Source organism: Tamandua tetradactyla, chromosome 5 (genome assembly GCF_023851605.1).
Source record: "Tamandua tetradactyla isolate mTamTet1 chromosome 5, mTamTet1.pri, whole genome shotgun sequence".
Taxonomy (NCBI): domain Eukaryota; kingdom Metazoa; phylum Chordata; class Mammalia; order Pilosa; family Myrmecophagidae; genus Tamandua; species Tamandua tetradactyla.
The window spans coordinates 20,485,269-20,511,528 of NC_135331.1; the positions used below are offsets into that span (position 1 = coordinate 20,485,269).

General features: G+C 43.7%; 3 protein-coding genes across 6 annotated transcripts in view; all 3 read right to left on the minus strand.

Moving 5' to 3' along the window:
* The window catches only part of GCN1 (GCN1 activator of EIF2AK4), a 98,479-nt gene extending 83,034 nt beyond the window's left edge, over window positions 1-15,445 (minus strand). The window contains exons 1-2 of the mRNA XM_077159995.1: window positions 15,403-15,445; window positions 8,524-8,626 (exon numbers count right to left, since the gene is read on the minus strand). Of these exons, the coding sequence (XP_077016110.1) occupies window positions 8,524-8,626; window positions 15,403-15,420 (121 nt within the window). The 5' untranslated portion in view covers window positions 15,421-15,445. The remainder of the gene's footprint in view (window positions 1-8,523; window positions 8,627-15,402) is intronic.
* Window positions 15,446-16,546: 1,101 nt separating this feature from the next.
* Window positions 16,547-20,586, minus strand: RPLP0 (ribosomal protein lateral stalk subunit P0). The gene is made up of 8 exons (XM_077160000.1): window positions 20,459-20,586; window positions 20,085-20,186; window positions 18,953-19,128; window positions 18,757-18,844; window positions 18,481-18,627; window positions 18,191-18,376; window positions 17,140-17,280; window positions 16,547-16,781 (listed from the first exon to the last, which is right to left on the minus strand). Exons 2-8 carry the CDS (start codon window positions 20,136-20,138, stop codon window positions 16,617-16,619), a joined length of 957 nt encoding a protein of 318 aa, XP_077016115.1. The 5' UTR covers window positions 20,139-20,186; window positions 20,459-20,586; the 3' UTR covers window positions 16,547-16,616.
* Window positions 20,587-23,405: 2,819 nt separating this feature from the next.
* Window positions 23,406-26,260, minus strand: part of PXN (paxillin) — a 43,607-nt gene continuing 40,752 nt past the window's right edge. For all 4 annotated transcript variants that reach the window (XM_077159998.1, XM_077159997.1, XM_077159999.1 and 1 more), the window contains one exon: window positions 23,406-25,609. In XM_077159998.1, coding sequence (XP_077016113.1) covers window positions 25,343-25,609 — 267 coding nt within the window. In that variant the 3' untranslated portion in view covers window positions 23,406-25,342. The remainder of the gene's footprint in view (window positions 25,610-26,260) is intronic.

The window sequence follows — 26,260 nt, forward strand, 5'->3', positions numbered from 1 at the left end:
TTTTAAAAGATACTATTACAATAGTACAATATAAACATACAAAGTGGTATTAAGCAAAAATAAATCTATCCATCCTTTAAAAAAAAAAAAAAGCGAAACCATTTCTGGTATATTACATTCTGCCAGCTTAACCAAACCAAAACAGATTTTGGTACCAGAAAAGTGGGGTGCAAATACCAAAAATGCTGGAACAGATTTTTAAATGATTATGGGTAAGATTCTGGAAGAATTGTGAGGAGGTGACTAGAAAAGACCTGGACTGCTTTGAAGAGGCTGTAGGTAGAAGTATGGACACTAAAGGTGCTTCTGATGAGGCCTTACTGGAAGGAAGACGAACCTTGTCTTAAAATGGCAGAGACTTTGGCAAAATTGAGTCCTGGTGTTAGATGGAAGGTAGAATTTGAAGGTGATGAACTCAGATCTCTAGCTGAGGAAACTAAATGTGAAAAATGCAACCTGGCTTCTTCTTGTAGCTTATAACAAAATGCAACAGGGAAGGGATAAACTGAGAACTGAACTCTTGGGTACAAAGAAACCAGAAACTGATAGCTTGGAAAATTCTGAGCTTTTGGAAAATGAGACCCCAGAGAATACTGCCCCATGTGAGGATTTAATCAAACATGGAACCAGTCAGCCATGTGAGAAAAAAGTCAGGTTTGGAGATGGAGTTATCCAGAAAGGATTTTTGGGAAGTCCTATTGTCTGATGGATTTGACCCCTGAATGCTGCATGCCAAGTCAACAAATTTTTTGTGGTATCTGTATGAACAGAACCATGCCAGTCTAGAATAAAAGGGACAGAAAAGGGACACATTGAAAGAAAAATGACCTCAAAGGCCATGGAAGGTAAGATCTGGAACCAGGAAATCTTGGGCCAGGAGAGCAGATCCATCCATGCACGTGGAAAGGCTGAGTTTGCCCCAGAAGCAGGGGGTAGGCCTATCATTTCCTCATTCAGGAAGTTTTACCACCTCAGGCCTCAAAGAGGGTTGAGCACATTACCCAGGGATTCCAAGGAGTCTGCTGACTCCCCCATTGTTCTGAAAGGGTTGAGTGCTTGCCCAGGAGATGGCAGAAAATCCACGTGCTGCCCCAATGCTTGGAGAGGGTGGAGCCAAGAATAAGGTGGTCTCCCCAATGTTTCCCAATGTTGCAACCCTCAGCCCAGCATTCAGAGAGAACAAGGCTGTTATATAAGCCCCTGGGAAGGGTGGGACTGCTGCTCTCTCAAGCCCCAAGGATAAATGACTCTCAGACTGAAATTTAATGGAGTTTGCCCTATGAGTTTTAGGAACTGTTTGGGACCTTTGACCCATTTTCCTTCCAATATCACCCCATGTAAATGGGAATGTTTTTCCTATTACTGCCCCTCTTTGTATATTGGCAGCAGGTAACTTGTTCTGAGTTTCAGAGGGTCACAGTCAGAGGAGAATTTTGCCTTAAGACAGACCATGTCTGTAACGAACTTTGATGAGATTTTGTACTATTTTACTTGGTACTATATTTGTATTATTTTTTTATTTTATATGGTATTGTATTTGTATTATTACCAAAATGATTTAAGGCTTTTCTGATACTGTGGTGGAATGAATGTATTCTGTATATGGAAAAAACATGACTTTGGGGGGTCCAGAGGGTGGAATGTGATGGTTTGAAACTATTATGTACCCCAGAAAAGCTATATTCTTTTAATCTTAATCCAATCTTGTAGGGCAAATCTATTCTAGGATGGGATATTTTGATTAGGTTGTTTCCATGGAGTTGTGACTGTGCCCATTCAAACTGGGTCTTAAGTGAGTTTACAGAGAAAAAATTCAGAACTGACACAGGGGGCAGAGAGATGCAGACATTTAGAGATGCTTGGAGACCCAACACAGACAACAGAGAAATTAAATCAAGACAGATATTTAAAGATGCTAACCTAAGAGATGAAATCAAGAGTTTGCCCTGGAGAAGCTAGGTGAGGGTCCCCAGAAGCTCAGAGAGGAGGCCACTAGAACCAAGAGCTGAAAGCAAGGAAACCTGGGAGCAAAGGGCCAGCAGACATCACCATGTAAGCCCCAGAAGTGATTGGCATTTCTAGACTGATGGTATACTTTTGCTGATGCCTTAGTTTGGACATTTTTATGGACTTAGAACAGTAAATTTATAACTTACTAAACCCCGTTATAAAAGTCAATTCATTTCTGGCATATTACATTCTGGCAGCTTTAGCAAACCTAAACAATACTTCAATGAAAAACTACTTGACTGCTAAAAAATGCTAACCATCAGCCTTCAGAGTCGTAATCTTTTTGCTGGTCTTGACTCCATGTCGATGGCTGCTGACAGACCAGGGTGGTGGCTGCTGAAGCTTGGGGTGGTTGTGGCAATTTCTTAAAATAAGACATCAGTGAAGTATGCTACATCTGTAGACTCTTCCTTTCACAAAAGATGTCTCTGTAGCAAGTGAGGCTGCTTGATAGCATTTTACCCACAGTAAAACTTTCAAAATTGGAGTCAATCCTCTCAAACTCTACTGCTGCTTTATCAACTAAGTTTATATCATATTCTACATCCTTTATCATCATTTCAACAATTTTCACATCTTCACCAGGAATAGAGTCTATCTCAAAAAAACACTTTCTTTGCTGATCTATTAGAAGCAACTTGTCATCTACCAAGGTTTTATCCCAAATATTGCAGCAATTCAGTAGCATCTTCAGCTTCTACTTCTAACCTCATTCTCTTGCTATCTCCACCAATCTTCAGTGACTTCCTCCACTGAAGTCTTGAACCCCTCAAGGTCATTCATGAGGGTTAGAATCAAGTTCACCCAAAATCCTATGAATGTTGATATTTTGACCTCCTCCCAAGAATCATAGAATGTTCTGAATGCCAACTAGAATGGTGAATCCTTTCTGGAAAGTTTTCAACTTACTTTGTCCAGATTTATCAGCAGAATCACTATCTATGGCAGTGCTAGCTTTATGAAATGTATTTCTTCAATAATTAGACTTGAAAGTCAAAACTACTCCTTGATCCACAGACTACAGAATGGATGTTGTGTTAGCAGGCATGAAAATAACGTTAATCTCATTCTACATCATCATCAGAGCTCTTGGGTGACAAGATGCATTGTCGATGAGCAGTCATATATTGAAAGGTATCTTTTTTTCTAAACAGTAGGTCTCAATAGTGGGTTTAAAACATTCAGTAAACCACGTTGCAAAACAAATGGCTGTCATACAGCCTATGTTGTTTTATTTATAAAGCACAGGCAGAGTAGATTTAGCATAATTCTTAAGGGTCCAAGGATTTTCGGAATGGTAAATGAGCACTGGTTTCAACTTACTGGTTAGCTGCTTTAGCCCCCAACAAGAGAGTCAGCCTGTCCTTTGAAGCCAGATACTGACTTCTCCTCTCTACCTATAAGAATCTGAAATGTCACTGTTCTAGTTTGCTAGCTGCCAGAATGCAATATACCAGAAATGGAATGGTTTCAAAAAGGAGAATTTAATGAGTTGCTAGTTTACAGCTCTAAAGCTGAGAAAATGCTCCAATTAAAACAAGTCTATAGAAATGTCCAATCAAAGGCATCCAGGGAAAGATATCTTGGTTTAAGAAGGTCAGTGAAGTTCAGGGTCTCTCTCTCAAGTGAGAAGGCACATGGCGAACAAGATCAGCGTTTCTCTCTCGGCTGGAAGGGCACATGGTGAACTCGGCATCATCTGCTAGCTTTCTCTCCTGGCTTCCTTTCATGAAGCTCCCTGGGAGGCATTTTACTTCTTCATCTCCAAAGGTCGCTGGCTGGTAGACTCTCTGCTTCTTGTGGCTATGCCATTATCTGGTCTCTTAGAAATCTCCCATTCTCCAAAATGTTTCCTCTTTTATAGGACTTCAGAAACTAATCAAGACCCACCCAAATGGGTGGAGACATGCCTCTACCTAATCCAGCTTAACAGCCACTCTTGATTAAATCACATTTCCAGGGAGATGATCTAATTACAGTTTTAAGCATATAATGCTGAATAGGGATTAGAAGAAACAGCTGCCTTTACAAAATGGGATTAGGATTAAAACACGGCTTTTCTAGGGTACATACATCATTTCAAATCAGCACAGTCACCTTCTTCCACTATAAGGCTGCTTGATCTACACTGAAAATCTGTTGTTAAGTGTATGACCTTAGCTAGATCTTCTGGATAACTTGCTGCAGCTTCTACATCACACTTGCTGCTTTACCTTGTACTTCTATGTTACGGAGATAGTTTCTTTCCTTAAACCCCATGAACCAATCTCTGCTAGTTTCAAATTTTCTTCTGCAGCCTCCTCACCTCTCTTGGCCTTCACAGAATTGAAGAAAATTAGCCCTTGCTCTAGATTAAGTTTTGGTTTAAGGGAATGTTGGGGCTGGTTTGATCTTCTATCTAGACCACTAAAATTTTCTTCATATCAGTCATTGGGCTGTTTCACTTTCACTGGAGTAGCATTTTTAATTTCCTTCAAGAACTTTTCCTTTGCATTCATAACTTGGCTAACTGTTTGGCACAAGAGGCCCAGTTTTTGGCCTATCTAGGCATCTTTTTCATTACGCTTAATCATTTCTAGTTTTTTATTTAAAGTGAGAGACATATGTCTCCTCCTTTCACTTGAACACTGAGAAGCCATTGTGGGTTACTAACTGGCCTAATTTCAATATTATTATGTCTCAGGGACTAGGGATATCCAAGGAGAGGGAAAGAGATGGGGTAAGGGCCAGTTGGTAGAGCAGCTAGAACATACACAACATTTATTGATGAAGCTCTCTGTCCTATATGGTGTGGTCTGTGGCTCCCCAAAACAATTACAATAGTAACATCAAAGATCACTGATCACAGATCACCATAAGATATAATAATAATGAAAAAGGTTGAAATATTGCATGAATTACCAAAATGTGACACAGAGACAATGAAGTGAGCACAATGGCACCAAGAGATTTGCTCAACAAAGGGTTGCCACAAACCTTCCATTTGTAAAAAAAAAAAGCACACTATTTGTGACGCTCAATAAAGTAGAGCACAATAAAGCAAAGTATGCCTGTACAAAAGTCAAAAGTTAAAGTACTGTGAGGGATAGAAAAGGGAAAAAGCACCTGTAACTGGAGTGGTTTCTGAAGATTTTAAGGAGACAAGAGCTTGACCTGATAGACTAATAGGCTATGGAAAAGTGGAAAGAGAAGGAAGGATATGCTAAGTGGTGTTAACAGTATGAGCAAAAGTACAGAGGCAAGAATGCATCCTGTGTATTCAGGACAAATGAAGAGGAAGCAAATGGTTAATTAGTGCTCACAAGGTGCTAGGCCCTGACCTTATGCATTTACATGCATTATACTCATTGAATCCCCATTAGGCAAGTACTGTTAGCTGCGACATCTGAAGATGAAAAAACCAAGGCACAACATCAATCCAGTAGGATAGCCAAAGTGAAACACAAACTTTGGTTGAACAACAGTGCCCAATAATGTTGGAAAGCCGACCTGTAACAGTTTCTGCATTCCAGCCTGAAGACCACAGGTGAAAGGGGAGGGGAAATTTAAATTGTAGACCAATATGGGAGACCCCATGAGCAGGGGACCCAAAACAGGTTTGCACAGGGCCTAAAGTGTTAGGTTTGAATGTTGGAGGGAAAATGAACTTGGAAGCCAGGTGCAAGGGCTCAGGTTCCTCTGGGTACTGAGCAGTATGTCAGTCCATCTGATTTGAAGCTATTTGAATAATTGAGGAAAAGTGCGACTCAGGTCACAAATAGGTTGTGGGGAAGAGAAAAGTGATAACTGCGAATGTACACTGCAAGATCACTACAACCAGGCACCATGTTCAGCACCATGCATGCATGTTCTCATCACTCTTCATGCCAACCCTGTGAAGAGGGTACCACTGCTTTCATCATGTTCAAAGGAAGGAGACCCTGAGAGGTTAAGTAACCTGAACACACAGCCTTCAAGAGGCAGAGCCATGGCTAGACTTCAGGGCCCATCTGACCCCAGAGCCACACCCTTCAATACTGACTCCTGCACCAAAGGGCTCTGACTAGAAAGAACGGGCATAGGAGACACAGCATCCCTGAGTGTCAGCATTCAACTATATGGAGGCAGGGCTGAGGAAGGCATCAGGGAGCACTTGGAGGCCTCAGAGCCAAACTGGGCTGAGTCATGCTGACCAACTGCATCCAGGGTCAGACAGCTCTGAGAAAGTTCTCAACTCCTCAGCCTGGCACCCACCTTTGCTTATCTGGCTTGGCTTTCTGCTGCTCTCACAAAACAAGAGGCCAGAATAATCACTGCCCTGCAATTGCCCTTCCCTGGATTTAGAAAATTTGAAAGTTGAAGACTAACAATTTCATGCAAGGGGTAGTTAACTTGTACGGACAGGCTTCTGAGCACTGTACAAATATAATTCACCCTCAACTGTAGAATTTCAGGGCAAATGAAGAGTAAAATCACCCTAAAAAGGTCCTGAGTAATTTCTAAACTTTACCCACCCTCCATAAAAAAGGGAAAAAACAAATGTAGTATTCAGCAGTTAAGATAGCAGAGAGTCAGATATTATGGATCAAAAGATGTGAGAGCCAGTATTTTGTCTACTTGGAATTCAATCGGCCAGCAAACTTTTCTAACTAGACCCCTTTGAACGTGACCAGAAAGACCTTCGAGGAGGCCATAAATCTCCCACAAAAGCATTAATACATAGGAGAAGCTCTTAGAAGCTCACAAATAGCAATTTACTTAATTTACACACAACTCTAACAAGTTTAGGTAGGTTACTCAGGCTTTAGTAGCTCTGAAGCAGCAAATCAGAACTTGTATGAAAAAGAATGGTAGGATGTGATAAAATGAATGCACACAGAAGGGAGACACAACTCTATATGGCCAGGGTTCTCAAACTCCAGGATACATCAGAATCACAGAGATGGTTTTGTTAAAACAGATGCTGCCTCTTTTGTTGCCTCTCTCTCTCTAAGCCCAACTCTGCAAGTAAAATCATTATCCTCCCCGCTAGGTGGGCCATGACATCCAGGGGTGTAAGTCTCCCTAGCAACATGGGATGAGTCCCAGGGATGAGCCTAGCCCTGACACCGTGGAAATGACAATGCCTTCCTGATCAAAAAGGGGGAAAAGAAGTGTAACAAATAAGGTTTCAGTGGCTGAAAGAATTCAAACAGAAAGAGTTCAAGTAGAGTCGAGAAGCTACTCTTATGCAAGCTTCAGCTAGATATTGCTGGTTTGCCAAAGTCCAACCAAAACCATTCCTGCCAACCCTAAAGAATACCTAGGGCTTTATCTGAGATTCTACAAAGGTTCTGTATACTATGATTACTTTCAGAAACCTACAACCTCCAGATAACTTCCTAGGCCAGATTAAGTTCTGAAACCCAGAGGGGCCAGCCTCTCCAGAACATCAACTAGTTATATTCCCCTAACCCATATTATCAACAGCCTTTTTGAATATGAAAAAGTTAGAATGGGCATAGCCCAAATACCCCTAAAGACTGGAAGAAAGATCAAAGGAGAAGGTCGAATTATAACAGAGAAGATAGGATTTAACTAGTGAAAATGATTGCTGAATCATTACATTGATTTTTCTTTTAGTCTCCAGTGTCTCGGAGCAGCTAGAAGGAAAAACATAAAATTGTGGAACTGTAACCCATATCAAACTCTTAAATCTGTTCTATAACTAACTCATGCAGTGTGCTTTGCAATTTATTGCTTTTTTGTATACATATCTTCCACACCCCAATAGGTCATAGGGCTGTCTCTCAATTATGGTACAGGATAAGTAAGTGTTCAGCATTTTCCAAAATGTGTTTCCCAGGCCTTTACCAGGTATTCAGCATTAAAAAAAAAAAAAAAAAAAGTCCAAGGAAAACACTGGAAACAAAGCTTAATAAAGCTAATACCTGGAGAGCACAGTGAAGAAGGGATTAGAAAATGTGGCATCTCCCATGGAACACAGATTGGGAAAAATGGTGTCTCGTGCCATAAGGAAAATGTCTTCACATACAGTAAACTACCTAAGAGAGATTGTTGGTATTTTTTAGAAATATTTCCAATCAAAATAATTAAAAGTATAAAAAGCTTAGGTGGGGCGGGCCGCGGTGGCTCAGCGGGCAAGAGTGCTTGCCTGCCATGCCGGAGGACCCCGGTTCGATTCCCGGCCCCAGCCCATGTAAAAAACAAACAAACAAACAAAATATAATAAAATAAGAAAATGTTTAAAGATGTTTCCCTTTCTTCCTCCCTTCCTTCCTTCTATCCTTCCTTCCTTCTCTGTCTTAAAAAAAAAAAAAAAAAAAAAGCTTAGGTGACTAAATGGTAAACTCTTGACTATACCAACTAACATTAAGAAATGAGGTTTTAATGCACATTATAACAAATATAGAAAATGAACACAGAAATTGCTGCAGGAAGGGGGGAAAAAAGAAGGCCACCATACTAAACAGAGAACACAATTTGCTTTGAAATGGAATAGTCTCCAGGCTATGTGGATGGAAAATAAAATACCTTTTCCAGCAACACATTTCCCCAGTTCGCTGAGGATTTCTCTTCGTTCCTTCACACTGGCTGTTGTCACCTTTCCTGCAAAACGCTTGAGTGTCTCGGAAACCTGTGAAGGCCAAGCCCACAGAGAAAGTTTCACCAGTCAGACAACAAAATAATGAGTGTGGTGTGTGTGTGTGTGTGTGTGTGTGTGTGTGTGTGTGTGCGCGCGTGTGTTTTGGAGAGGAGAAGGACAGAATTCAGTGAAGCTCTCTCCAACCCAGGGTTTCTCAACCTCAGCACTACTGACGCTTTTGGCCCAATATCTTTATTGTGGGGCCTGTCCTGTGCATTGTAGGATGCTGGGTAGCATCCCTGGCCTCTACCCACTGGATCCCAGTAGTACTGCTGCCCACCCACCTCCACTTAGTGGTAAAACCAAAACTGTCTCTAGACATTACCCAATGTATCCTGGAGGGCAAATTGCCCTGGTTGAGAAAAAAAAGTTATACATACCGTACCCCTTACCCCTCGCTTTCATTTACCACTAGCATCTCAAACTAAATTTATTTTAGCATTTGTTCCCCCTGTTATTTATTTTTATTCCATATGTTCTACTCTTCTGTTGATATAGTAGCTAAAAGGAGCATCAGACACAAGGTTTTCACAATCACACAGTCACACTGCAAAAGCTATATCATTATACAATCATCTTCAAGAAACGTGGCCACTGGAACACAGCTCTACTTTTTCAGGCAGTTCCCTACAGCCTCTCTGTTACGCCGTAACTAAAAAAGCGATATCTATTTAATGTGTAAGAATAACCTCCAGGATAACCTCTCAACTCTGTTTGGAATCTCTCAGCCATTGACACTTTATTTTGTCTCATTTCACTCTTCCCCCTTTTGGTAGAGAAGGTTTTCTCAATCCCTTGGTGCCGAGTCCCAGCTCATTCTAGGATTTCTGTCCCACATTGCCAGGAAGGTCCACACCCCTGGGAGCCATGTCCCATATAGAGAGGGGGGAGGGCAGTGAGTTTGCTTGTCGTGTTGGCTGAGAGAGAGAGGCCACATCTGAGCAACAAAAGAGGTTCTCTTGGGGGTGACTCTTAGGCCTAATTCTAAATAGGCTTAACCTATCTTTGCAGAGTTAAGTTTCCTATGAGCAAACCCCAAGATTGGGGGCTCAGCCTATTGCTTTGGAGAACTTCTGTTTTATAAACCAACCAATCAACCAGCCAATACACCTTAATTAAACTTGGGCAATGAGAAGTTAAGCCAACAGCCACAACCTCAGGACCCAATATCCTTTCAGAATTATTCAAAACCCAGTGACAGGCTGCTATGGGCCAGGCACCCTCTATACCAGCTCATTTTAACTTTCCCACAAGGGAATGGCAGTGTCCTGGCAAGTCATTCAGGGAGCATTAGAACAGTGGTTAAAACGCCAAAAGGTAAAGAAATTGAATCCCAACTTTGCCTCCAACTAGATGCAGAAACTCAGTCAAATTATTTTACTTTCTCGAGTTTCCAATTTCCTCACCTCACAATGCAGATAACAACACCTATTTTATATTACTGTCATGGAGATGAAATGATAGAATGTGTGTAGAGCATTGACTCTCATCCTAAACACAAAGTCAACCACCACTACCAACAAGCCGAAGAGGTAGGCCCCACTATCCCCATTTTACAGTCCTGAACACCCTCTAAGAGAAAAAGTCATTTCTCAGAGTGGACCCAAGAGTCACAGCACCTGCATTTTTTAAACTAAATCTGAAACCAACAACCCCATTCCAAGTTACCACAGTCGCAGTCCCTTCCACAGGAACAGAAGCATAAGATCTAGGGAGAGGGTAGTTTGCAAATATTCCTGAAAACCTGCTCCTGAGCAATATTCTAAAAACTAAAAAATTGGACAGTTAGAGACATACATGTAGTAGAGCATGGCATCATCACAGGGAGGCCTTCCTAGCAGAATAAGATTCAAGGGTGCATAGAGAAATAAAATAATGCAAAGTGTTCTATATGCTTAAATCCCTGCTAGAGTTCTGCCAGTGAACTGTTGCTGAAAACTTTGGCGTCTATGAAAATGATTAACTTTAAAATGCCTTTTGTTTTTAGTTATTTATGCATGTAATTAAAAAGAATCAAAAATGCTTTGCTGCATGTGTATAATAACATGGTATTTCCCTGGAACTTTGGCTGCCTGTATGAAGTTACCAAAGACTCAAGAGTTGGAGTTCTGCAGCTCTGAAAGTCAGCACTGCTACATACAACAACTGTTAAAACTACTAAAAAAGAGTTGAGCCTTCAAGGAGAGATAAGAATGAAGCCTCTGGTTGGAACTAAGGTAAATCAGAATACATAAAAAAATAAATAAATAATAGGGGGGGACAAAGAGTAAAATAAATTGGGTAAATGGAAACACTAATGGTCAATGAAAGGGAGGGGTAAGGTGTATAGTATATATAAGGTTTTCCTTTTTTCTTTTTATTTCTTTTTCCAGAGTGATGCAAGTTTTTAAAAAACATCATGGTAATGAATATATAACTATGTGATGATATTGTGAGCCATCGATTGTACAACATATATAGCATGTATGTCTGTGAAGATTTCTCAATTTAAATTAAAAAAAGCATACAGGGTAAAGGAAGACAGTGTACATATTTTAGAATTTCACCTACTGTATGAGATCAAAGGAAGAAAACATTATTTTGTCCAAAACCTAAATTTTCTGTAGCACTAACTTTTCTGTAGCACTAACTCAACCTGTCTGGATAGATCATTTAAACAACCCAAACACATGGGGCCCAGAGTGGGAATGTAATTCTATTTAGCTTAATGTAACACTTGGACACATCCCAGAGTATGTTGGGCAGATAATTAAAAAGTATAGGCCGGGTAATGGTAGTGCAGTGGCAGAGTTCTCACTTGCTGTGCCAGAGACCCGGATTCAATTCCTGGTGCCTGTCCAAGCAAAAAAAAAAAAAGTATACACAAAATCCCTTGAAGAACTGGAAAAAAAATATGGAACTATTAAACTGTCCTATCTGGGAAATCCCTGATACTTTCTCAACATCAGGGACTCCCAAGTTAATAAGCCAAGTCCCTGATCTTGAGATTTGCCCTTATGAAACTTATTTCTACAGCAGAGAACCTAAGCCTACCTATAATTATGCCTAAGCGCTACTTTCAGAGAACCCCTTATGTTGCTCTCTCTAAGGCCAAATTTGCAAGGAAAATCATTATCCTCCCCTCTATGTGGGACATGACATTCAGGGTATGAGTATTCCTGGCAACATGGGACATGACTCCCAGGGATGAGCCTCGCCCTGGCACCATAGGATCGACAATGCTGTCCTGAGCAAAAGGGGGAAAAATGTAATGAAATAAGATATCAGTGGCTAAGAGAGTTCAAATAGAGCCAAGAAGCTATTCTGGAAGCTACTCTTATGCAAGCTTCAGCTAGATGTTGCTCATTGCTTCTGTTTGCCAAACACCAACCAACAGCATTCCTGTTAACCCTAAAGAACACCCAGGGCTCTATCTGAGATCCTATAAGAGTTACACACACCTAATTTACTTTTCAGAAACTAAAACTTTCAGATGGTTTCTAGGCCAGTTAAGTCCAGAAACCCAGTATCTCCATCAACCAGTTCCATCCCCTATTCCATATTGTTGACACCCCTTTTCAACATTAAAAAAGTTAGAATGGGCATAATCCAAATATCCCTAAAGACTGGGAGAAGGATCAGAAGAGTAGTTATAAAAGCAAAGTTAGGATTTAATAAGTGAATATAATTACTGAATCATATTGATGTTTCTTTTTAATCTTCAGTGACTTGGAGCAGCTAGAAGGAATTACCTGAAATTGTGGATCTGTCACCCATACCAAACTTTGAAATCTGTTCTAAAACTACTCGTTAAAACGTACTTTGAAATCTACTGATTTGTATATATATTTCACAATTAAAAAAAAAAAAAAAGATTCAAAAAGAGTAAAAAATTCTGAGGTTTGCTATAAGAACCAGTCCCTTGCCCTAATTCCCCAGGGGCAACCTCTCTCACCAGTTCTGGTTGAATCTTTTGGTATTTGCTTCCCTCTCTAAATGACTTCCTAGTACCGCTAGGCTTGATTTTTTTAGATTAGTGCCTACTTCCCATACTTTTCTTTCCTTTCCCCAAGCCCCAACTCACCCTACTTATTTCCTCAATGTAATTCCCCAATTTCCTAATATGGGGTAGTTCAGTAATCAGTATCTACATTATATGTAAATAGTATCCATATTTTCATTTCATAAACTATGATTATGCTTCTTATCCTACACAGCTTTCAATTTCCCTGGACTTAGTAACTGCCCTTTCCCATTCCTTGCTTTATCTGTTCTTATCAGTAATCCAACTCCCAACTCTTCGCTATTTGTCTAAATCTTAAGACATTTAGGTAAATCAGTCCCTCTAGCTGAGGAAGGCTCTCCGGGAGTTTTCTGACCTGCCCCATCCTAGACTGGTGATCCTCTACAACTGGGGCACAGTTGATTTTCCTGAAAGCTTCACTCTTTCCTGTGTGTGGGTAAAGCACATTCTCCAGGGACATTCTGAGAAAGGAATGAATGAGAGGTAAATCTGTGGAGTCCTTGCATGTCTAGGGTGAAATTATTTACCTTCAGAATTCCAAAGGCAGTTCTCCATTGTGTCATTTAGAGAGGGAAGCAAATACCAAAATATTCAACCAGAACTGGTGAGAGAGGTTGCCATTCTGACTCCTGATCCTTTGTATGAGACCTGAGGATTTCCTCTTTTGCCCAGGGTTCTAAAATCTCATAATGTGCTTTAATGTGTCTATTTCAATCCACTGTGTTGAGCACTTTGGGTCTGGAAACACATCCTGCAGTTTGGGGAATTTTTCTTGAACTATTTTATTCTGTCAATGATTTCCTCCTCTCCAATATGTTCTACTCCCTCTTATTTGGATACTAGACCCTCTTCTAACCTAGCCCTCACAATGTAGTGATCCTCTGTTTTACACTCTCCAGAGAGAAAATCTCTAGTCTTTTGCCAGAGTGGAGTTGGAGATCTGGGTCTCAATTGCATCTAGAACAGACTTTCAACCAATTCTCCTTCATTTAACTTCTCCTCATTCACCCTTACTTCCAGAGGTTAATGGATATCACCAGTCTTTCAGAAATTCTGCAGTGTACATCAGATTGGTTTGCAGCTTTGCCAAGCGTTGCCTTAGTATTCATTTTTCTTCGGTCTGCTAAGTTCTTTACCATTTATCATGGCTTTCTAGCTTTCCTAAGTTTGCTGCTGTTGTCTGCACTCTCATTCTCTCAATCCTCATGGCATTAAAAAAAAAGCTTTACTAGTTTTAGTGGGTCTGAGGAGCAAAAACAGATGCATAGACACAATACACCATCTCTGTAGAATTCCCACATGGCTGTCTTTCCACGTGATGATATTAAATTTCTGGCTACAGTTTAACGGGTAGTGGGCTTTACAGGTTGAAGGCTCTTTTTCTTTACCAGAAAATGAATGTTACAATTTGAAACATTGTCAGTATGAAACTGAGAGTACCCAAAACCCTTCAATGAGCTCATATGCAAACAGCTTTAACGCTCACAGGTTTCTCTCTGGAGCAGTGTTGTCCAATAGAACTTTCTATGATTAAGTAGCCACCAACCACGTATGTCTACTCTGCCCTTGAAATGTGACTAGCATAACAAAGTAAGTGAATTTCTCATTTTATTTAACTTTAACTAATTTAAATAGCCAGATGGCTATTAATTTAAGTTCCCACGTGGCGAATATTTGGCAACACAGCTCTAGAGGAAAGACATTTTTGCACATGAGCATCGATGTTAAACATTCACCATATATTATATACCTGACCTCTGGAACTATTCAAAAGAGTAAGCTTTTCTTTCTAATTCAATATGACACAACCTGAAACAAATTCCCTCCCTCGAACAGGGGAACCTCAATAACGACCTTTTGAATGTTCAAATAGATAGTCACGCTCTGTTCACTCATCATCCAGGAGACCCAAGTATGCCAAACTGTCCTTTAGATATTCGTTTGTGCTTTTTTTTTATTGTTGTTGTTTTCCCCACCACATTGTCTTTTCAACCTTAAACACTCACAAAGACAACCTTAAACATTGTCTTTTCAACCTTAAAATAACAATCAAGTCTGGAGTGGAGGAAAACGATTTTCCCCAAGTTCTTCCCTGACCTACAAGGTACCACTCAAGGGGAACATAAACAGATACCAATCAAGAGGAATTCCTGGGTAGATACAGTTATTTCATTTAACGCTGGATGTAATGGTAACAGTCACTATATATCGACCCCTACTTTATCTCACTGATCCTCAGGACTACCGTGTAAGGTTTGCGGGGGTTAAGTCACTTGCCCAGCGACTGAGAGCGGCGGCAGTGAACTCAAACCCAGATCTGTCTGCATACAGACAGTGCTATAAGTACTTGCACACAGTAGGTACTCGAAAAACATTTACGCTAACTACAAAGTTAAAGGAGGATCTGGCATTGGCCCAGCGCTCAATGTCGGCGGGCTAAAGGGAAATGGAGCGAAGAATTCAACAGACGAACTTCTGCAACTCCAGTGTACAGGGAGGGCTCCACCAGACTCCAGCGGCCGAAGCCGAGGCCGGAGGTCCTGTCTCCTCCAGCTCCGATCGACTGGCGCCGCCCGAGTCAGGAGCCGGGCCGGACCAGGAGCCCTAAAGGACCAGCAGCAAGCAACCCAGGGGCCGCTCCCCTCGCAACCACCACGTCCCGCGGCCCCTCGCCCCGAGGCCAAGCAGCGGGAGCGACCCGACCTGGAGGCCACCGCCCGCCCTCAGTACGTAGCCTTGTTGGCCCAGCGGCCGCCCCCCTCACCTGCGTGTCCGCCGCCATCCTGCCGGCGCTGACCCCGGAATCATTTCCGGAGCGCTTCCGGGTCACCGCGCGAGCCCACGCGGCAGGGCGAGTCCTGGAGCCGGGGCGGGTACCTGACCTGACGTCCCTGGGCGGGACGGCGATCGTCCCCGGGTCCTGTGAGAGCCCGGACTACAGACCCGGCGGCTTCCCTAGGGCCCGCCCCTCGGCTCCAAATCAAGGTGTCCTCCGCCAGGTCTCGTAGGGAGAGGGTCTGTGAAGATCTGCAATACGGTGAGACCTACCCTGCGGCTTCCAACCCGCAAACATAGCCCGCAAGCCCAGCCTGCGTGGATCGTTCCTGAAATCACATTAAGTATCGTGTCGAGAGCTGCTTGGACGCCTGGAACGCAGCCAGGTACAGAACAGCGACACAGATCCTCAAATTTGCAATCCAGTATTTGTGGAAGGTAGAAAGTAGGGGTTGGTTTGACGGGATTCACACTAGCTGGGAGAGGAGGCTGCCTTTGGGAAATCCTCGATGCTCCACAATGGGAGCTTAAGCCAAGGCAATGACTGGGAAGGCCGACCACCCATGGAAGTTGTCTGAATTTTATTCCTAGAGAGATCTACCTACGTTTATAGAATACAATTTAGAGCATAAGGTCTTCATAGCTTCGTGTCAGCCCTTATTAGCAGGGGCTTTCAAACTTTTAAGACCTAGTTACAATAACATAATATCGTAGCCCAGTATACAAGTCTGTATATAAAAATGAGTTTCACAGCAAATCACCCCAAACCTGGTATTTTGTCTTTTAATACTAGTCACTACCTGCTGATCAATGGATCCCCAAATTGTGAAAGGCACTGCTCTCCAGGATGATACCTGGCATTCCTCCACTGCATACTTAAGGACCTACTGTGTATCTTAGAACAGGCTAGTGGTCAAATGGCCCATAGGAACAAGAATTACAGTCAAAAAAACAAAACGAATTTGGGCAGGCACTGGTGGCTCAGTGGCAGAGTTCTCACCTGCCACGCCAGAACTGGGTTCGATTCCCGGTACCTGCCTATGTAATAAAAAAATAATAATTTAAAAAGGACAGTTTAAGCTGGTTTAGAAAAGTTAGTAAACATCAAAATGTACAATAAAGCATCCAGAGACTTTTAAGAGAAGTAAGCCTTTATTTCCTCATTCACAAATAAAGCTAGTTGAGTTGGCTGCTTTTTGGAGACTAGTCAAAGAGACCAAATCCCATATCCTCGTCCGACTCCTCCGACTCTTCCTTTGCTTCAAGCTTGGCTGGGGCTGCAGCAGCAGCAGCAGGAGCAGCAGTGGTGGTGGCAGCCACAGGGGCAGCAGCCACAAATGCAGATGGATCAGCCAAGAAAGCCTTGACCTGAAAACAAGGGGAGAAGTTAGTGATCATCCAAAACAGTCATTGACAACCCCTCATTATCCACAACCCTCCACCCTAGGTATAAAGACCAATACTTCCAAAGCCTGTGTGTGGTCTTCCCTAACAAGACATGGCAAAGGCTGGATATAGCCTTGTAAGAAGGCCAGCTAGGCCCAGCTCTCACCCATTAAATCTTCCAAGTTTCTGGCCATTCCCAAAGTTAGCATACCTCCTCCCCCACCTCTCAACACCAACCTCACTTACACTCTTAATATACCTACTATGTAAACAATTATAAAAAGGATAAACGCACTAAGCAGCAGGTTGCCCCTGTGATTCTGGTGTTATCTTTTTTTACCTTTTCAGCAAGTGGGAAGGTATAATCAGTCTCCACAGACAAAGCCAGAACTCGCTTGTACCCATTGATGATGGAATGGGGTACTGATGCAACAGTTGGGTAACCAATATGCAGACATACACTGGCAACATTGCGGACACCCTGCAGACAAGGGAGAAATTACATTTTAGGCAAGAACATCCTAGGAATAAAGGCAGGGAAATCCAGATAAAACTAAAGGACAGGGCAGTGTGATGGTGGTTCAGCAGCAGAATTCTTGCCTGCCATGCCAGGGACCCAGGTTCCATTCCCGCTGCCTGCCCAAGTTAAAAATAAATAAATAAATAAAAATAACTAAAGGATACTTGTTAAGTATCTCAAACACAAGAGACCTGTCAATCTCATACCTATCACTCCTGGCAAAGCAATTCAGACCCACTGAGTTACAAATGCTTTTTGCCCTTATTCCCAATCTATGTTCTCTACTGATGGGACTCAAAAGCCACCACAATTTTATGAAAAATATAAACTATCAACAACACCTTTTGAGTTCCATGAAAGAGAATCACTAAACAAATTTCAGACATGAACTTTATATACTCATGGAGATTTCTTTTTAAAACGGGTTAAGGTATTACTTAATTGCAAGTTTTTATTTGACCAATAAAGAAAAAACTATATAAGTATCATCATATTTATTAAAGGCAAACTTAATGGCAAAAGTTAGGGACAATCTCAGAAAAAAGGAAAATCAGTCCTTCCAAGGATACCTGGCACTTATGTAAGAAAGCACTGAATTGTCCATTTTTCTTAATTTCTCACAACTACACAAAATGAGATTTTGCAGCCCCTAGGATAGCCCTTACTATGTGCCCAGCACTGTCTTAAGGCTTCACCTTCATTAATTAAATCCTTCAACAAGCATATATTATTGCAGTTTTACATGAAGAAACAGAGGCAGACAAATTAAACTGTCCTTGGTTATACACCTCATTTAAGTAGCATAGCCAAGATCCAGTCTGATATCAATCATGCTCTTCATCATTAATGGAAGGGACAAGACAGTATGTACCTCCAGGAAGCGGGAGTGCAGAGTTTCCTCTGTGATGTCAAGTACTTCAGGGTTGTAGATGCTGCCATTGTCAAACACCTGCTGGATGATCAGCCCAAAGGAGAAGGGAGAGATGTTCAGCATGTTCAATAGTGTGGCTTCACTGGCTCCCACCTTGTCTCCAGTCTTGATCAGCTGCACATCACTCTGAAGAAAAAGACAGCTGACAGTTAATACCTGGGCATCCAGCAGGCCGAGCCACCAAAAGAATACCCCCTACCTGCCAGCAAAGGCAAGCCAGGTCCACTCACCAGAATTTCGATGGTGCCCCTAGAGATCTTAGTGGTGATGCCTAAAGCCTGGAAGAAGGAGGTTTTCTCGGGCCCCAGACCAGTGTTCTGGGCAGGTACAGTGACCTCGCAAGGGGCAATGGCACCAGCACGGGCAGCAGCTGGTACCTGAACAAAAACAAGAGAGAGTGAGAACAGTCTTCCTGCCACAGAACCAACCTGAGAATGGTCAATTTTGCTTTCAAGGAGCCAAAGTTAACAATAAAGTCTCTTTAACTAACCCGGTCCTCCCCTTACCTTGTTGGCCATCAGCATGTCCCTGATCTCAGTGAGGTCCTCCTTGGTGAACACAAAGCCCACATTCCCCCGGATATGAGGTAACAGTCTGCAAAGACAAGTTTACAGGAGATTATCACCTTTCAGCACCATTCTCCAGGAAAATGGAGAAGGGCACAGGGAAAGGAGGACAGAGCTGGCCAGGAAATTGACTGACTTCTCCAGGGCCGGGTTATTTTCCAGATGCCCTCGGATGGCCTTGCGCATCATGGTGTTCTTGCCCATCAGCACCACAGCCTTCCCCCGGAGGGACATGCGGATCTGCTGCATCTGCTTGGAGCCCACATTGTCTGCTCCCACTATGAAGCATTTTGGATAATCATCCAGAAGTTGCTATAAAAATAAGCCCGAAACAACAGAAGTTCAGCAAGAAAAGAGGAAATAAATGTTAGGAGAAACCAAACCCCACAATCCCTGGCTTTCCATTTCACTCCCTTTCTTCTGAACTTCTGAAATTACTTGGAAATTGGGGCAATTCCTCCCACCAGGAAGCACCTGAGTTAGACCAGTGCCAGAATTGTTGAAACTTGCTGACTCGCTAGGTATGAATGGTGATAGCTAGGTTTCTAAGCTCACCCAAAGTGACAAGTGAACAGGAGTATCTTCCATGAACTATAAAACCATAAAGACCTAAATAAATCTAGTTTTAATTTTTCCCAATTATGAGGCATGTTTCTGATTTCACTAAAATAGCTTTCAAGAGGAATAAAAAACTGCCCCAAAAGACCTAAACAAGAAAGATGAATGTACAGCATCCAAAAAACTACCTAAACAGAGCAAAATGTTAACTGTAGAACCCAGATAGTGGGTTTAAGTGCCCTGAATTTCTGAAAATTTTCACAACAAATGTAGGGGGAAAGAATAGAGCACAGTAAGTTGTAAAATACAGCCTAACCCCCAAAGTACAGCATGGTCAACTTTTCTGAGCCAAGAACACCCACAAAACCATCCAAAAGAAACCATTCAGCAAATAGTCTGTCTGGAAGGATTAAATATGCAACAACTTGCCTCCTTGTAACAGCAGTAAACCACAGATCAAAGGAAATGAGTTACTTATTGCCTCAGATTGCCCAAAAGCAAGGGAGTTAAAGCTATTTGGAAGACAGATCTAGTTATACATGGTGCCATCTCAGGAGCCACTACACTCGCCTGAACCTATCATTGCAACAAGGGGGTCATACCTCGGAAACACTTAAGATTAAACGAGATTTCCCTAAAACGATAGGTGAGTGGGTGGGACGTAGCAGCCCACTGTCCCTATTAGCGCCCGGAGCCCACCCAGCACTTACGATGATCTTAAGAAAGTAGTTGGACTTCCAGGTCGCCCTGTCTTCCCTGGGCATCACGGCGGTGCGTCAGGGATTGCCACGCAGGGTTTAAAGACGATGTCACTGAGGGGAGAGAGGGAGCTCAGACCTGGTCACCCCCGCACCAGGACCCACGGCCAGGCCAGGCTCCGCCCGAGGCCTAAGCCGGGCGGGCCACGCGCGAGCACCGCCGACCGGCATGGGGCCGCAGCCGCCGTCACCAATTCGGGAGCACGAGACGCTGCCGTGTTCCCAAGCCAAAGAGGCATGAACCCAGGAACCCCCGAGGCCCCCCGTTCTCCCCAGAGCCGCCCCATCCCTACAGTCCCACAGCCAACTCCTACATCCACACGAACCTCTCACGAGGACGCCTGGCGAGAGGAGGGCCACGCGCCGGCGCGCACTATTTATACTCAAATGAAACACCCAATCAGAAGGCGAGGACGGCGCCCCCGTCTATTGGCTGGCGCCGTCTCCCATCGGGCGAGACAGACCTGATGTAAACAGCCATTGGATAGTGTCACTGCCACTCCGGCCAAAACGGGAAGCTGACTTTAAATGAGAGAATTAAGGAAGTAACTTCCTGGTGTTGAGGGAGTTTTTCAGACCTGCTTCCCCCTGCTGGGCTGGAGCTGCCTTCCGGTAAGAGGTAGAGTTTGTGAGTTCGGAGTCCGCGCTTCCTTCCCCTGCCACCTAGCCAAGTCCCAAACTAAAGACAGTGACGTGGAGGTGAGAAATAGTGGCACGTGGGTTAGAAACAGAACGGTCACCTAGCTTCTGCTTCAGTTTGTTCTTCCTAACCCCCACCCCATTCCCCAACCAAAACAGAAGAAACCGTATAAAACCTAAGTGAGACCATTTCGTCATCTGCTCAAAATTCTTATTCAGAGTCTCCCCATTTCACTCAGAGTAAAAGCTCCAAACTTAAACGCTCTATCTACAAAACCTTACAGGATCTGTCCCGGACCTCCATCCCTATAATCTCATCTCCTATTTCCCTCCATAGTCATTCCTTTGAAGCCACAGGATACCCTTTGCTGCTTTTTCAGCAGCATCCTCCCCCTGTGGGGTTTGTACTGATTTACTCCCCCACGAACGCTCTTTGAGCAACTCACCTCTGTGGAGTCTCGGCTCAAATATTTGCTCAATGAGAACTACCCTGAGTGCCCTATTTAAAATGACAAAAACACTGTTCCTACTCCCTTATCCTGTTATAATTTTTCAGTAGCACTTACACCTTCAAACATATTAGATATTTTACTTATTGCATTATTGTCTTCCTTCAAGAATGTAAGCCTCACAAGGGCATAGCTTTTTATCTCTGAGCCTGGTACACACTTTATAAATGTTTGTTGAATTAATTTAATGAAAGCAAGATTTAGTCAGATAAGGTGAATATATATCCTTGTTCTTCCATTCGCTAGTTGTGTAATCTTAGGAAGAGATTTCACCTTGCTGAGCCTCCTTTTCCCTTTCCTTATCTGTAACATGGAGATCATAATTGTTATGAGGATTGAGATATAATTGGTGTTAAGACAATACAGTTTTTTAGCATGTAGTAAGAAGTCAATAAATTGGTAGTTAAATTCTTTTAGGATTCATTCACTCAACACTTATTTGACACTTGTGTTATATCAATAAATATTTTTTGAATGAATGAGCTTAGATCCTAGGGCAGAAGAGATGTTTCCCCCAGTCTCCACCCTTTTCACTTGGCAGAGTCAGAAATTTCCAGTGATTTTCTCTGGACCAAGCAATGTCAACCATAAGTGGTTGCCTGGATGTGGTCTCAAGCCCTTTTCTTTAAATTTAGGCTCAACAAGGCTAGTCTAAGATTTCCTGTCCTGGGTCTAATTTTGTTATAGAGCCTCTTTGAACTGTCACTTTGAGAATCTAAGCCAACTTTTGAAGCCACTGTCATCCAGAACTATGCTAAACCTAACAGTTAAAATCACCCTAGGAGCTTTGTAAAAATAGGAATTCCCAGGTCCTACTCCAGACCTACTGAATCAGAATTCACAAGAGCAGGACCCATGAATCTATATTTTGTTTTAAAGCCCTCCAGTGCCTCAGCCTGGTTTAAGAACTGCTGGAGCAGATCTTAGCCAACTGCTAAGATCCCTTTTTAATGACAGTGTATTACTACACGCTGAGCATTGTACTATTTTGTGCATATTTCTGTTCATCTTTACAATCCTCTGAGGTAGATATCAGTACTATTTTATAGACGAAAAAATTTCACACCAAGAGATTAAATAATTTGCCCAACTCCTCAGCCAACTCTGGCTTCAAAATTGAAATCTAGGAACAAGTTTAACATCCCTGGGCCTCACTATGCTATGCTTTACCTTACAAACCCTGAGGCTGCCCCCCTCAAAACTTTTATAAGTATGTACACTCACATGGTACACTCCTAAGGACATCCTGGCCCTTATGATATAAATATCAATATCCTCTCTGATTGCAGTGCATCAATATAATGGAATACCATGAAGCCATTAACAATTGATGCAGATTGTTATTTATTGACCTGAGGAAATATCCACAAAGTACAGATGAGTGAAAAAGAAAATTACAGTGCAGTATCCCAAACCCATTTCTACAAATGAAATGAATCCAACATGGCCTGGAGTGGGTGAGTGTTGAAATAGCACAAGCAGAAAAGTCAGGGTTCCGAGTAGAATTCGACATGCTATTTTTGGAGGACTATTCCAAACACAGGGAAACTGTGAAGTCACAGTTCAATGTGGAACAAAGCTCTCAAGAAGCTCTGGGGATCCCAGGACTTAAGTTCTGGTTCTGACAAGAGCAAAAAAGAAGCATGCAAATATGGACAAGACCACGTGGGGACAGTAGAGTCCCATTCTCAAGTGTGAGACTTGAGTTAGGCTGGCCCAGGGGTTGATGGTGTCTGGCTCAACCAAGGAAAACCATATCTTATTTCTGTACAGGCTGTTCTCCTCTCTGAACCTCTTTCCCAATCTGTTAATTAATGCAAGAACACCCATGGCCCAGGTGAGGATACCCTGAGCAAACCCACGTGAGAAAGTCCAGGACAGGTCCTGGCCCACGCAGGGCCCAAAGCATGCTGCTCCCTGCCTTCTCTCACCAACTCCCGAGGAAGGAGCAGAGCTCACCCGGGAGCCAGGAAGGACTTGTGACCACAAACAAATGAGGCATCAGGGATCCCATCCCCAAAACTTTTTGCCTCAAAAAGGTCATCCTTGTGAGTCTAGGGAGGGGTTTGGTCTCTCTGCAGGGATTGAGTTATCTCAGATCGCAAAGAAAAGGCACTAGCACAGGTGAAAATAATGGCAAATTTTATTGGCATAAATCACAGAAATAGAAATGGGAAAAAGCCAGGTTAGAAGTTTACAGGGGAAATAAAATCAAAATCAAATCATCAAATAACCACCGACCCAGAGGTTGAACCCCAGAAACCACCACCCTCTTGGGGAGGGGCCGGGGTGGGTCACTGTAAACAGAGCAGTAAGGCCAATGGGTGCAAATGGAGACATCAGACCTTTGGCAGGGCCCAGGCTGCTCCCAGCCTTGCGGTGGAGAGGGACCCTCTTCCCAGACCTCCGCACAGCAGCACGTGCTGTGAGGCTAGTGGAGTGGTTTGGATCTCCCTCACTTCCAACCCCTTGAGGCCCCCTCCTGCTGGCCAGGTCTGTGCTCCCCCCACCTCCAAGGCTGCTTGTTCCTATTTCATCCTTCGGGAAGACAGCAGCTTCCCTTTGCTTCAATCCAGGATCCCATCCCTCCACCCTGAATCCTATCTGGGCCCCCTTACAACAACTCGGCCCCTTCCCCCAGACCTCCTGCATGCCCATCCCACCTGTAAAGGGGGAAGAACTGGTACCCAGTCTCCAGAGAGAGCAGGAAATTTGGGGAAGTGATGTGCCCAGCGGAATCACCAAGAACCTAAGAGTTCTTTATGGTTTTTACCGTCACAAGTCAGATACCAGCTTTTCTGAGAAAGCAGAAGAAAGAACCCCAGAGAAGTGGTGAGGAGGCTGAGAATGCTAGTGGGCTTTGTTGCCAAAATGTTCAGAGGAGATGGATGCCCCTAATGGCTTACTTGGGTGGGAAATAGCACCCCCAACATGCCCTTTCCCCTTTTCATCCCCCCAGAACAGGACAGATGGTGTTCTGAATTATAAGCCCAAAAAGGGGAAGCCACCTTTCAGCCAGTTTTAGTTAAGAGCTTGCTGGCCTGGGCAGTAAGGAAGGGGTTTCAAAATACAGCAGTTTATAAAACACTCCTGGTGAGCTGTGAAGTGAAAGGAGAATCACAGAGCTGCTCCCAGTTCACCTGCCTGTGCTAAGAAAACATAAAATACAAATCGCTTCCCCACCCCAACCCCTCAGTACAAAGCAAATTCCATACCAAAGCCACTGACACCAACAGGACCAGTGCAGGTGGCGAGAATACAAAAGGGAACGTCTTAAAATCTCTTCAAAATCATTTTGTAAAGAGAAGTAAAAGCAACTCAGATGATATGAATTCAAACCTCAGTGTAGAAATCTATCAAAGTCGGCACAGTGTCCAGGCATGGGGTGATAACTCCCCACTCACGCCATCCCGGAGATGAAGTTACTTATAAAACATTATTGCTGGAAAGGCCTTTCTCAGTAGAACCAGAGCAGTTAAAAAAGGAAGGTCAGGGTGAGGGGTAGTGTGGGGCAGTTGCCCAGGCCCAGGAGACTGGAAGGGCAGAAGGAGGACAAGGGGCCTCTCCTGACCCATGGCTGCCCCACCCTATGGATGGATGGATTTATGCTGGCATCATGTGGAGGGAGCTGGGTGCCCCCTAATACTCTCAGAACAGGGATAATTAGGTCGGGGAGAAATAAGGATTAAAAAAAGACCTGATGTGTATTAGGAACTGACCCTGCCTGCCCTCCCCTGGCTCCACTGCCGAAATATGAACAAGAGATGGCTCCAGTGTGGGGTGCTGGCACAGCCAGGCTGGTTCTCGGGAACAGCCTCCACCTCCAGGGGTGGGCCAAGCCCGGCTTGCAAGGGCTGCAGGATACCGGAGGCCCGAGAGGCTCTGGCAGGGGTGAAGAAAAGCAGGCAGGACCCAAGGTCCTCTTCCCATCCCGCACCAGCCGAAGACATGGGTTCCAGTTTCGGTCAGGTTTGCCCCTTCACCCCTGGGTGAGGTCTCTGGGTCACAGTAGCAGTTGGGGATGATGGGTGGGGAAGGGGGCAGACGAAGGGATGAGGAAGCCTAGCAGAAGAGCTTGAGGAAGCAGTTCTGACAGTATGGCTTGTCGTTCTGCTCCTTGAAGGTGCCCTTATTAAGCTGCTTGAGGCAGAAGGCACAGACGAAGTGCTCCGGGTGGAACTTCTTGGACATGGCGGTGATGCAGCGGCCCGTGATGGGCTTCTGGCAGCCGGAGCAGAGCGAGCCGCGCCGCTCGTGGTAGTGCACCTCGCAGTAGGGCTGCCCGTCGTGTTCGAAGAAGCTGCCGTTGACAAACGGTGTGAAGCATTCCTGCCAAACAGAAAAGGGAATGGGGGCAGAAGGAAAGGGACTGAGCTGGCTGTCCCCCTTCCAGCTGGGATACCAGGGGCACCAGGGCAGCTCCCAGCATGACAGGCAGGAGGCAGTCATCATCATCCCACTCACAAGGACTCCCACTGGCTAAGCACTTCCTCCATGCCATGTGCTGAGCTAAATGTTCACTTTACACTCCCAACAGAAGAGGCAACCGAGGCACAGAAGTTAAGTGACTTGCCCAGAGTCATAAGCCTGGATTCAAGCCCAGGTCTGAATCCTGTACACTTAGCCAGGGAGCTATAACAGTGTTCCAGGAAACTCTGGTGCTGAGAAAAGGGTGGTCGGACTCTACATTCTAGGTCTCTGTTGAGAGATTCACATGCACATTTGGATATGAAAGGCTCTGAGAAGTCCTGCAGTGAACAGTGTTTCCCAAACTTATTTAGTCAAAGAGCCCTTGTAGAATCCCTGGTAACATCTTGTGGGGCCCCAGTATTCCAGAAAACCACTGCCCACTTCTCTTGAGGCTGCTAAACTACTTGGATTATCTCACTTAATCCTCACATGCTCCTGACCCTGATGTGACCAGCCCAGAGCCACCACCCAGCACTGGGGGAGGCGTCTCCCTTGCTCTTAGTCTGTCTC

Excerpts from the sequence above, each read along its gene's own strand:
- RPLP0 (XM_077160000.1), bottom strand. The coding sequence starts at position 20,138 with ATGCCCAGGGAAGACAGGGCGACCTGGAAGTCCAACTACTTTCTTAAG. Across the intron at positions 18,377-18,480 it reads GGGGCACCATCGAAATTCTG|AGTGATGTGCAGCTGATCAA; the intron begins GTGAGTGGACCT and ends CTTTTTCTTCAG. Across the intron at positions 16,782-17,139 it reads CCTTCCCACTTGCTGAAAAG|GTCAAGGCTTTCTTGGCTGA; the intron begins GTAAAAAAAGAT and ends CCTTGTTTTCAG.